Source organism: Leptidea sinapis, chromosome 23 (assembly GCF_905404315.1).
Source record: "Leptidea sinapis chromosome 23, ilLepSina1.1, whole genome shotgun sequence".
NCBI classification, from domain to species: Eukaryota; Metazoa; Arthropoda; class Insecta; order Lepidoptera; family Pieridae; genus Leptidea; species Leptidea sinapis.
The window spans coordinates 9767880-9781627 of NC_066287.1; the positions used below are offsets into that span (position 1 = coordinate 9767880).

General features: G+C 36.2%; 1 protein-coding gene across 1 annotated transcript in view; it reads left to right on the top strand.

The window, feature by feature from the left end:
* The window catches only part of LOC126971195 (ATP-binding cassette sub-family C member 4-like), a 93191-nt gene that overhangs the window by 29206 nt on the left and 50237 nt on the right, over positions 1 to 13748 (top strand). Inside the window, exon 6 of the mRNA XM_050817359.1 lies at positions 5047 to 5269. Within this exon, the coding sequence (XP_050673316.1) occupies positions 5047 to 5269 (223 nt within the window). The remainder of the gene's footprint in view (positions 1 to 5046; positions 5270 to 13748) is intronic.

A 13748-nucleotide genomic window follows, 5' to 3' on the forward strand; every position in this document is an offset into this window, starting at 1 on the left:
ATAGCTTAGTTTAGCCTTGGCATAGCTTAGTTTAGCCTTGGCATAGCTTAGTTTTCGGTCTGCAACCAAAAGTCCGCGATACCATAATATGTCAACTACTTTAGTTAAGCCACTATAACTACTTTTTACATTTTAAAAGTTGGTAAAAGTGGCGACAATAATAAAACCATATTATTCATACCTATATATTAATCCTAAAAAGTTTAAATATTTAAATATATTTTATAAAAGACCGTTTTAAAATCTGTAAAATACTTTTTAAATTATTAATATCGGACATTCCGATGAAAAGATATAACGAATAAAATAATAACTAAGTGAAAAAAATTATGTTTGTTCGACTTTCCACTACCACGAGAACGGTATCTACGTGAGTGAAACCGCGGGGCATTGCTAGTTATTCATATTTTAACATATATTTAACGTTTTTAGCCTCCGATAGTCATTCGTAAATATACTGACGAATCCAATGACTATTCAGTTCACGTTTTAAACCTTACTATTGTGCTCTACTTATGAAAAGCGTTTAAGTTCAATACAAATAGTCGTTTACAACCATAATAATCTTATATAACGTTTGTACTGGCGATTATAGCGCGTCAGAATACACAAACGAGGACAAAGGGATATTTTTAATTGATGTTTATAAGGTGAGTTTTTAATTGTCAACATGGGCTCCGTTGATAAACCTGTGTCACAGTACAAGTAATGGAACAGTAGCGTAACACCCGCTGTGTTTGTCTCCTTGAAATACTAATATTTAAACCTTCGTCTGGCCGGTGCGCTAGGGTTGGTACATACAAAAAAATTAACAGCTTGGTGTAGTTATTTTAGCAGCGACCAGTCTCGGTGGCGTACGTTGTGGCACTCAATAATTTTGTCTCCCCAAGATTGCTTAGCGGTCGTGTAAATCGTGTGTATGTGTGCGTGCGTCGATTCGGGCTAGTATGAAGTTTAAGTACTGTTCTATTGCTGTATTGTGACTGTGTGTGGTCAGGCATTAATAACATACATACAACCACGCTAGTCTCCCAAAGGTGAAGGCTGAGAATACGGACCCCCACGTCCCTCAGTCCCGACATAATTATATGTACCTACTTATCTATTTTCGTTCACTCTCAACAATGCTCTCGCAAATATAAATGGTACAAAATAATTTATTTTCCGATATATTGAGGTGGAGAAAGTTAAAATTATCATTGAATGAGACTGAGCTGTCACGCTTGGGTATGAAACGCTCTCCTCAGCCTACTACTAACATTGTTCAGGTCATCTATGTTCCTAATATTATGGTACCTTAAAGCGTTCGTCCTTCGTTCTTCTGTGTCTTATAAGGTCGATGTTTAAATAATCTTGCCTGTTTGTTTCTTTAACGGTTCCGCTACTATACTTCTTTCCTTAATTTAACTTAACATGACGGTTGAGGACATCATCGTTATAAGTTTTAATATACAATTAAAATGTAATTATCCTTTAAGACTTGTTGGAGCAATAAAATATATATTGCAGAGGAAATATCACAAGGTTATAGAAACCACAATTATTCTGCAAATATCTCAGTAGACACTAAAACAGATCCGTAACCATCCAATTATGTCTATTATAAAAATATAATCATAATATATGTATGAAATAAACATAGTGTAACGAGAAAAAAAATGGTTGATAGCATATACGCTTAGATAATTTATACGTCTACTTAGTATCTTGCTGTTAGACAACCGATAAAAACGGGCCTGAAATATAAGTTTAGTGTGCGTGACAAGCTTACGTCTTAAGCTGGGGTCCTACGGTCCGGTATTCTACGGATCAGCCACGCACAGACGACGAACACGGACGGCGACGCACTGCAGGCAGGGCCGTTCCAACGGTGCGTGTCGGTCTGTGTAGATCTTTTCAAGCTTCATTTCACAATCTTGGTTCATTTTGATAATGATTCAAAAACTCAAAAATAAGTTCATTCGTCCACTCCATTTGTCCGCAAGCACATACACTTGCACGACACGACTACCTATCAGTAAATGAACGAGTTCTGACCTGCCGTCTGTGCGGAAGCGCAGTTGACAGCACCTTTGAAGTTACCGTCTCGCGATGGATACCGGCGCACCGCCACAGACGTGTCTGTACTATCACGGACGAGGCCGGTCCCACAGTGCGTCGTGCGAGCTTAGGACCGAGTTCGGACCATGAGACCCAAGCTTTAGACCTATCGCAGATGAAATATTTTTTGTGCTATCGAGTCTGCGGCCCACAAAAATTCTGCAATGCGCGCAAAATGTCTTTGGCAGAGACTCAACGCACATGACGCTCACTTTCGGTCATTTTGTCGCCAGAACTGTAGGGATGTGCACGCAATAGAAGTACAGAGATTGCGGTGCATTGGTACTTGAGATATAAAAAAGAAGAAGAAATATATCATTTTGGGTTCATCCTATTTTTTCAGAACGATTATTAAACGGACTGTTTCATATTTAACATTCAGCTCTAAAACTATATCCAAATAAATTTTCACACTTCATCCCACAATTTTCTTTTAAAATTTCTGTCATGATACTGTGCCAAAGATGTATCATACAGTGCTGGTCTGTTTTCTACTGCTTGAATCGACATCGATGTCTAGCGCCATGATACACGTCTATCACTAGCAAGTGCAGACCAGGGGTGGGACAGACGCCTTAAAGTGACGTTTTCAGAAGACTGTAGTGCCATCTGTTAGTTGGCCCAAAAATGAAAGCTTTGTCAGCTGTCACTCGCTTTGAAACCTTTCAACTTTTCTTTATTTGCGTCACTGGTCATAAAATGGCGGCTACTACTAGCGTTTGCGCATGTATGTAGCTCTCGTGTTCCATTTTGCATATTTACACTACTAAATCTAACCTTTATGTTCTATGTTGTGACAAAATTAAATAACTAACTCTACGCGCAATTTCAACATGGTAAAAAATTGCAAACAATACCTACATTAAAAAGTAGAGTTAGTTATTTAATTGCGTCAGAACATTAAAAATGAATTTTATAATTTCGAGCTAATATATAGTTATTTTCGGGGCCAATCTCCAGATGGCGATAGTTTTCAAATAGACAGCTCATAATGCGAAGAGAGGGCTCTCTTTACCCTATATATTATTATACTCTTTGCTACAGACTAAAGTGAGCGTCGCGGTTTGCGTTAGCGCGTGTGGAGTCAACTTAACGCGAACGTAATATTTTTTTGACGCACTTTTTGCTCGGCGCGGTACGGCGCGGTCTGTCAGGTCTACGAGGATATTTTGTGTGTCCGATTTTTTGCGCGTCATATGCGGTACTCAGGGGCGTGAATTAGTTTTCTAGCAAGGTAGGCACTGTGGTGCTAAATAGTCGTAGTTGAGCTTTGGAATAATCAAAGATTGCTTGCCGTAGGACTCTAGTATCTAGCGTAAGGAAAAATTTTATGAGTGGGTGTTCAATAGTAGTTTGGTTATAAAATAACGGAACCAAATTAAACTAAATTAACTTTAACGCCAGTGCCATAATCATTTAGGTTCATAGCGAGGTAGGCACTGCCCAATTGCCTATATGATATACATGCCCGTGGCGGTACTTCATATAATTCTATATGTTTTATTATCACAGACTAAAAAGTTCGTCTCGTGAAAGAGAAACAAGAGTGGGCTTCACGTTCCAACGAGGTCTAGAGATAATATTGCCGTATAGATTGAATATTAAACTAGCTAGCATTTTAAATCGATCGATTACCTCGTCTAAGACTTTCCGCAGTTCCCTGCCAAGACGCGCACTCTCTCGGTTATGTATTTGTTGCCTCAACGCGTTACTGGTCGTTCGTAGTGCGGACTGGACCCGCCAGATCATAAACATCATACAGAAAACGCGCGTATTGACAATTGTTCACGCATTATGGGGCTGTTAAGTCATCCATACGCTAGTCAAACAAGAGTTTCCATGACAGATAAATGGTAGATAATAAAATTCAATACTAAACTATTCATAGCTCATTTTCTCTGCTATTGACGAATATAAATACCACAATTTTTTTTATTTTACATATTTTATGAAAATCGCTCAAATTAAAACTTATAATTTATAATGTACTAGCTGACCCGGCAAACGTTGTTTTGCCATATAAAGTATAATTCACGCGATAGTTTTATTAGTAATAAAATATTGCCTATATATATTGTACATCTGTTTGTTCTATTGTCAATAGTTTTTGCAGCGCACGCAAAAATAGGTTTTCGATTTTACACCTTGTGTTACAAAATAGCAATTTTATTACGGATCCCTTATTTTGAAAAAAAAAAGAAAAACATAGCCTATAGCCTTCCTCGTTAAATGGACTACCCAACACTGAAAGAATCATTCAAATCGGACCAGTAGTACCAGAGATTAGCGCGTTCAAACAAACAAACAAACACTGCAGCTTTATAATATTAGTATAGATATTAAATTTTTATTTGTAATTGTAGTCTTAATAAGTGTAGTTATTGAAGTATGCGTTACTTTGCGGAAATCCATAATTAAACAATACAAGGACGTGTGGTCTTGCCAACATCACAGATTTTGGCGAGACAACACGTCCTGGGGATGCCTCGTGTAGAGGCGAGGCACGTGTCGAATTCTTTAAGGACGAATAATGGCGGAATTGACACTAGAGAAAACTCAAATCATTTGTATTAATTAATAAGTATACTAAAAATTCAAGTTTTATTATATCTTGGTAGTATCTCGCATAATACCTTTATTTTTTGGTGTTTGTGGATACTAATCAATAAATCTTGTATTTTTACTTATTAATTTAGATTTATTTTTTACTTACTCGTGTAAGGCGTTTAGTATTTGAAGTTTAGAGTATTTTTTTTAATGTATTGTGTTAGTATGTTTGATTGTAAAATGATGAAGCTGTAAATGTTGATTTGAAAGAGTGGCAATGAGTTTCTTGCCACTTCTTCTCATCACATTTGATATTCATAAGCGACATATCCATGACCTAGATAAATAAAGTGATTTTGATTTGATTTATAAATAAAACCTAACTTTGTATCACCATAGTCGCTCCGGCTCTCGAAGACAGCGCTCGGCGAAACCACCGTCGGTCAAGTGGTGAACCTGCTGTCGAACGATGTGAACAGGTTCGACGTGGCCATCATCTTCCTTCACTACCTGTGGATTGGGCCGCTCGCGACCATCATCATAACCTACTTCATGTGGCTGGAGATCAGTTGGGCGGCTGTCGTGGGCGTCGGGTTCATGTTATCTTTCATTCCACTACAAGGTTAGTTAATTCTACTTTTAATTTTTTTTTCAATATACATGTGGTTACAAAACTACCCGTAAGTCCGAAAGAAGGTTAAATGGGGCCTTATTACGAGTACATTCACAATATTTAAGAATTGCAGTAACGCTGTATTACATACCCCAAAAAAATAAAAAAATCTTATTATTTTCATTGATGTGCGAACCCCATTTCAATAAAATTTAAGTGTAAATTACTGCGTACTAAATGTACCTGCATTTCTACCTAATTTGCGGAACGACATAAATTTTAAAATACGTAATCTAACGAAACTACCTAAAAGAACGCTAACTTTTTCATAATAAACGTCAAATTTACATAAACGGCTCAAAGTATGCTCCGCCTTGCTCAATACACAACCTTGCTCGTCGGGTTATGGCTTGTGTAGCATTTCGCACCATCGCCGGTGTTATTGATGCGAAAACCGATCCAACACGCTGTTACATCACGGCAACCGTTGGGCAATCGGCGAAATACACTCTGTCCTTCACATAACCGTTTTTTTTCCAACTTGACATTCTTTGAAGCCAGTACTTGACTATAATGACATCCATATATTGAGGTAGCAAACATTTATGAATGAAAAACAGAAAAACTATTAAAGTAGACAATTATTAGGTAACATAGGTACGTAGGCTTTTCTGTTTAATAATCTCGTTCCCTGATATGACAGCTTACAAGGGTTGACAAAATTTTAATATTATTAGATAATTAATTATATTTTATACGGAGTATTTTGTAACACGTTGTATATAACGGGGGTATGTAAGGCCGGTCACATGGTCAGAATCTTCATAGTTATCCATCGTTGCGACATAACCGCCTCGCTCGATAGGTCTTCCCCAGGGGTGGGACATACGCCTTAAAGTGACGTTTTCAGAAGACTGTAGTGCCATCTGTTAGTTGGCCCGAAAATGAAAGCTTTGTCAGCTGTCACCCGCTTTGAACTTTTGCCTTTCAACTTTTCTCTAATTGTGTCACTGCCCACTGGTCATAAAATGGCGGCTACTTCTAGCGTTTGCGTATGTATGTAGCTCTCATGTTCCATTTTGCATATTTACACTACTAAATCTATCCTTTATATTCTATGTTGTGACGCAATTAAAAAACTAACTCTACGCGCAATTTCAAAATGGTAAAAATTGCAATACCTACGTTAAAAAGTAGAGTTAGTTATTTAATTGTGTCACAACATTAAAAATGAATTTTATAATTTCGAGCTTATAGTTATTTTCGGAGCCAATCTCCAGATGGCGCTAGTTTTCAAATAGACACCTCTTAATGCGTAGAGAGGGCTCTCTTTTCCCTATATATTATTAAACTCTTTGGTCTTCCCTGACTGACTTGTGACTGCTCGGCGCTCGCCCAGGCGCAGATTACACCCGAGCTAAGACGAATTCCGAATTATTTTCGTACTCGTTTCTTCTACCCGACGTTCTTGATTACGACTTGAAACTTCTTACTGTGGAATAGGAGATCACGAAGTACAGTATTAACTACCAGAAAAGACTCGTATGCCATAAATATGAGCTTGCCTTCCCACTGAGTGAAGGCAAAAGTCTGAATTGAAAAGACGTTGCAACAGAAGAACGTACCAAGAAGACACGTCTTAATAATTCATAAGTGTCTCACCATTTCAAATATCCATAAGATAAAATTTCACAACACAGAATAATATTGACACACTTTTTACACAAATTTATCTTGCCTCAAATTAAGCATATATAGCCTGTGTTTATGGGTTGCAAGACAACGATATATTTAATACAATATACTTACCTTAAACATACATAAATACATTTAAACATCCATGACTCGGAAACAAACATATTCATCATATAAATGCTTGCACCTACCGGGATTCGAACCCGGGACCTCTAGCTTAGTAGGTAGGATCGCTAACCACTCGGCTATACAGAATAGAGGCTTATTCTTGTTTACAACACCATGAAGCAGAAATAACAAACATAATAAAACAACTTTGCCCACGTTCATTTCGTCGCTATATAGGTACATACATAGAAAGTCAGAGAAAAAAATACGTTTTCACCTCTCTAGCATGAAAAGGGCGCTATTGCTACGTGAAAACTCGCAGCAAAAACGCTTTTGCTGCGAGCGTGAGGCGAAGTGATTTAAATTTCGAACCCCACGTGACCAAACATCCGGGAATTACTCCGCATTAAAAAAAAATGCCATCCGGTGCGAAACTCATTTTAGCCTAGCGTATTATCTCATTGTCACAAAAATGTACATGTTACCTATCGAAATTTAGATTTATAAATTTTACTATTGCCTTTTTAAAGACTTACCCCCTTATTCATAATAGTCTGCTAACTTAAAGCATTGCTAACTCTCACTCTGTCTTCTTCTATTGACCTAAGTCAGAATGAGAAAAAATACTCCTTAGCGGCTGTTTAAAGTTAGCGGACCATTATGAATAAGGGGGTTAATATTTAAAATAAATACTAGTGATGATATTTATAATAAATATTACTAAATATTATCTTAATTGTTTTCTTACTATAACACTTTTCTCGCTAGTCGAGGTGAAAAGTTGTATGTTTTAAACGAGAGATTTTTTTTTTGTCTCGTGCCTTTAAATCCCTCACTACCTCAGTAGTTTATATTAGAATCACTCGCTACGCTTGTGATTCTATTCTAGACTACTTCGCCAATTCGTGATTTAAAGTCAGCACACGCAGCAAAAAAATAACTTTGCTCACTTGTTGAACAAATTTTTTTTTTATGGAATAGGAGGACAAACGAGCGCACGAGTCACCTGTTGTTAAGTGATCACCGCCGCCCACAATCTCTTGCAACACCAGAGGAATCACAGGAGCGTTGCCGGCCTTTAAGGAAGGTGTACGCGCTTTTTTTTGGAGGTACCCATGTCGTATCGTCCCGGAAACACCGCACAAGGAAGTTCATTCCACAGCTTTGTAGTACGTGGAAGAAAGCTCCTTGAAAACCGCACTGTGGAGGACCGCATCCAGATGGTGGGGATGATATCCTAACTTGTGGCGTGTCGTGCGAAGGTGGAATTCGGCGGCAGGTGAAACAGCTCTTCGGAACACTCCCCGTGATAAATGCGGTAGAAGACACACAATGAAGCGACGTCTCTACGCAACGCCAAGTGATCCAGCCGTTCACAGAGCACTGGGTCCCCGACAATTCGAAACAACTATTATCTCCAGACAACACCGCCGCGCAATGCTTAAGCATTTCTACTTGTGGTAATTAAAAAAAATATCTTGAATGGGAACTTCTTTTATATTAGATGCAAAACAAATACTCAAGATAGCACATCGTAATTTCCGGTGACTAATAATTATTATAAGATTAATATTTAACCACCTTTAATTTTAATTGTAGCCTTGTACAACTATGTGGAATAAATATAAAAATGCTTAATGATTCTTTGAATGAATATTTTTGTATTTTATTTGTTAATTAGCCTTTTTGTGTAAATAGTTGCAATATCTGCATGAGATTTCTAGGAACTTGTTATAAATTGTTCATTAAAACTAGTCGTTCTAAAGTCCATTTTGTGGCGGTGCGTCGGTATTGTGAAATATTATTCAAATATTTTTTTTTTGTAATAAGAATTTAAAATTACTTATTGAACGTCAAAAATTCATCCATTTGAAATAGTATGCCTTTTAAACCTGAGACGAATGGGTGCAAGAAACTCAGGGGTTTTTTTTTATATAAAAAGTATGAATACAATGTACAACAAAATTTATAATTAAATAGCCTGACGGTGTTTTTGCTCCATTCCCAGTCTGTGTTATCAATAAGAAAATAATACCACACAAACGTTTTTTAATAATTCTATTAAATTTCGTAACACATTTGTTTTGTACATTTTCTGGGATCATGTTTTAAAATCATATACATCGCCCAATAAACGATTTACTAACTAGACTTAACCGAGTTGTAGGCATAACATGTTTATGTTTAACATTACGATTGTCGCAGTTTCTAGCAAATTCCTTTATGTGCTTATGAACGAATAACATTATAAAGAATATATTGAGACGCAACTGTCAAAATGTTTATTTCTTCAAATTTATCCCTTAATGATTTTCTAGGATCTACGTTATAAATAGCGCGAGTAGCCGCGTGTTAATATCGGCTGTACTGCCCCATATCAAAATACCTCAGGGTATAATGTTAATGTTTTGATACCGTGTGATGGTGACCGATTCCTCGAATATACTTGGTGTTGTGATCATTATTACGTCAGGCCACGTCCCTATCCAAATTGAAGCCAGCTGTTGGCCTCTTGAAGCACTCTAATATCTTTCTGGACTTGAAAGGGACGTCCTCTCGTATGGAATATGTATTTGAAAGCCAGACTTCTAGATGCCCAACCAACATTGCTTTCCCACTTACCAATTTTGGTGAGAGTAGGCACCAGTTCTTATGTATATCAGTTTTATTCCTCTTTTCTATTTTTTTTACCCGACTGCACCAGAAGGAGGGTTAATATGTGTTTCGTGAGTATGTATACTTTTTTGTCACTTACTCCTGCACGGCTCGATGGATTCTAGCTTTAGGGGTGTCGTTAGATTCGTATTTACTGTGAGAGTGACACCGGTAATAAACCATATTTTTTATTACGCCCTGCCCATTACAATGCAGTGCCGCTCAGGATTCTTGAGAAACCCCAAATATTCTGAATGGAATTCCCACTACAACTGCGCTTGTCACCTTGAGACATAAGATGTTAAGTCTCATTTGCCCAGTAATTTCACTAGCTACGGCGACCTTCAGACCGAAACACATTACTGCTTCACGGCAGAAATAGGCGCCGTTGTGGTACCCATAATCTAGCCGGCATCCTATTCAAAGGAGCCTCCCAGTGGTGAAATCAGAACACAACATAAGCTGGGGGTAAGGTCAGGCAGTCTAGTCAGTATATTGAAGTAATCTGCAATGTAATATAATAGGTATCTGCTATCAGTTCACTGAGCCTCCATTTCTAGACTGGATCGCGACTGCTACAAAATTCACTTAATAGTTATGTGCAAGTCTGGTGTCATAACAACTACTGGTGCAAGTATTGGTGTCATAACAACTACTGTTAATAAAGAAAAGTATAAAGAAAAAGATAAAAAAGTTGATATTGATATATTTTCAGACAATATTTCGTCATTTAAACGGAATTTATTTCATCTATATTCATTTTTTTTTTCTAAATTATAGGCAAAAAGTATATTTTATTCAAATAATTTATAAATACTGATAAGTTTAAGTCTGTTTTATATAATTGTGAAATTATGCATGTTTTAATTCTTATATAATATTATTGATTTCTTATTCATTTACGTTTAGTTCAATTTCTAAATATTCTTATAATGTTTGCATTCATTTTAATTAAATATGTTTGTGTCTTTTTGTAATGTGTGTAACAAACTATAAATAAGCCAACACTTAGAATTTATTATTTATTGTAATAATATTATTATACTTTTGTTAGTGTTTGTCTTGTTGGTGTTAAATAAATAAAGTCGAGCGTGACTTTATTTTAGGGTTTTTTTATTTCCAAAATACACAGAAACGCAGTCGAGTTTTTTAGTTTTTCATTTGTAAATTCTCTTTTCGTGTGAACAAGCGCGTGTTATAGCACGCGTCATAAAAATGAGCAAGTGGGTTAGGTAAATGTCGACTCAACCTGATTGTTCACTTGGAAAAGTACCTATATTCAGAGATTCGAATGAACGAATTTGATCTTAAAAGTTTGAGTTTAAATCTTTAAAATGTTTTTTTTTATACAATTCGGCAGAGTATTGTAAAAACGAACGCTGGCGCAAAGGCTCATCAAGGCCCCTCATCCGGGAGCTCCATCTGTGTTGTTTATTGTCTATTTACATTTTACTCTACCACATTTGCACAGGATGCCGACTAGGTTATGGGTACCACAACGGCGCCTATTTCTGCCGTGCAGCAGTAATGTGTAAACATTACTGTGTTTCGGTCTGAAGGGCGCCGTAGCTAGTGAAATTACTGGGCAAATGAGACTTAACATCTTATGTCTTAAGGTGACGAGCGCAATTGTTGTGCCGCTCAGAATTTTTGGGTTTTTCAAGAATCCTGAGTGGCACTACATTGTAATGGGCAGGGTGTATCAATTTCCATCAGCTGAACGTCATGCTCGTCTCGTCCCTTTTTTCATAAAAAAAAACTAACTTTTTTGGAGTGGAAAATTCTTTAACCGCGTTGGAAATTTTTGGTAGGGTAAATTTTATGGATTTGATTGGCGTACGCGATAAATAAATGAAATCAAAAAAATAAATGAAAATATATTATATAGATGGATACTTTTTGGTTGGGTGAAATCTCGTGAGTTCGCGTCACCGAAATGCTTATAGCAGTGTATCTGCAGCTATACAGCTGACATATTGTGCATTAGTGCTGGTTATAACTTATGATTAAAATTGAATGGATTTAGTGAAAAGTTCAATGTGTACATATTGTGCATTGTTGAATTGTTTGATTATTGATTTTTTGATATATTATTGAAAATAAGTTATTTAAATTTGAATTTTATATACTAAAAGTTCTAAATTTTCACTTCCACCGGCAGTCAGTAGCAACTGCCAATTTTTTTAATGGCAAATAGACCAGCTAGATACAAAATGACTTGAAGATATTTTGACAGGTTTATTTAAGCATAATTTATGTGAAAAGACTTTTCCCCGAACTTAATTGACGACATAGATCTAATAACAGGACTTAAAGGAGGTAGAAAGTGTGTTTAAATTACTACCTTTACCTAAAATATTAAAACATTCGTGAAACTTCTTTTGTCTAAAACGGCTTTTCATAATACTCACCCTGTTGATCCTCTCCGAATGGTCCGAAACTAGTCGGTACCAACTCAGACAAACCGTAAGTAAGACCGATTTCGACAAATAAAGACTGCCTTTACATTTGAAAACATTGTGTTACGAAATACAGTAGAATACATTACAATCTTTCATTATCTTGCAAACAAGCAAGACAGCTTCAACTAAAGAAGTAGACGTCGAGGTTAATTGGCTGTTTCATATTTTTGTGTACGACGTCACAGTAATTACTTCGAGATGACAATAATAATAATAATATAACCTCCATTTCTAATTTATAACGAGGTCATTAACTTTACTAATAATTAATGTTTTGTAATAATAAAAAAAGATAACGCTGCAATATGTAATAAAAATTACAAAGAGAATATCAACAATTTAGTAACTAATTGAAAGAGATAGATAAGCCTAGGATGGGTTAATTGGGATGAACTTCAATTTGCTCATAACAATAACATGTCATTTTGATAAAACGCGGTCAAACTGTGCGTTGAACTGTACACAAATAATAGAGTACAAAGGACGACCGGCTGCGGGCCGATTGATTACGTGGAATTGCGAATTCATTGTGACAACTTAGAGTATGCAAATAAAAGGAGACGCTAAATGCGTGGGACATTAAAATCTGGTTTTAACCGACTTTAAAAAAGGAGCAGGTTCTCAATTCGGTCGGTATGTTTTTTTTATGTTTGTTACCTCAGAACTTTCGACTGGGCGAACCAATTATGATAATTCTTTTTTTATTTGAAACCTGGTGCTTCCCGTGTGGTCCCATTGTTATTTTTGGAGTCGGTGTCAGCCAAGGTAGGTTTTTAACTACATACATAGTTATAGGTGAGATGTCCTTTATCGCACGCGCGACGTGAGTAGGCGAGAGGACACCGATTCTAAAAATAACAATAATCGTTATTAGAATTAGATTAATTATTAGTTTGTTTAAAAAAAAAGCAATTATTTTAATACATTTTAGTGCATCTATTGTTTTGGAATAGTGTTTTTGAGGTCGTGTGTTTTTTTGTTATAATTTTTTTTACGGGGTGGGAAAGCTTATTTTTATAAGCTTTCCCTTTTTAGATTATAATATGATATATTTGTGAGACTTAATTTCTGGATCGAATTAAATTTTTTGTTGTGATACCAGTCGGATACAAGCCGTGTATCCCATATATCATAATCTGTCTTACTTATAAATGCAGTGTAAGGTTACTCCAAGTTTAAAATTACTTCTCCCTGTCATGTAATTCTGTAGTGACAAAGGTAAAATAAGGACAAAAAGTTGTTGACAAACTTGGAATAACTTTACTTCGCGTTAATAGGTAACACAGAATATGTATTCTTATCTTATAAACTGGATACATAAATTGCCTTACGTTAGTGTGCCATTTGAGAGCTTTTAAGCATTGTTTGCTTGCTTTGCGGCAATAGTTAAAGTTTCGCGAAAATAATAAGTAGAAAGTAATAAAAACTATTGAGCGCAATATAATAATAAATATCTAACTATGTGCCGATTTATATTATATATGTACTAGCTGTCCCAGCAAACGTTGTATTGCCGATATTAAAATCGCGATACAAAAGTAACTGTTGATCGTAGATGTGTGAAAATT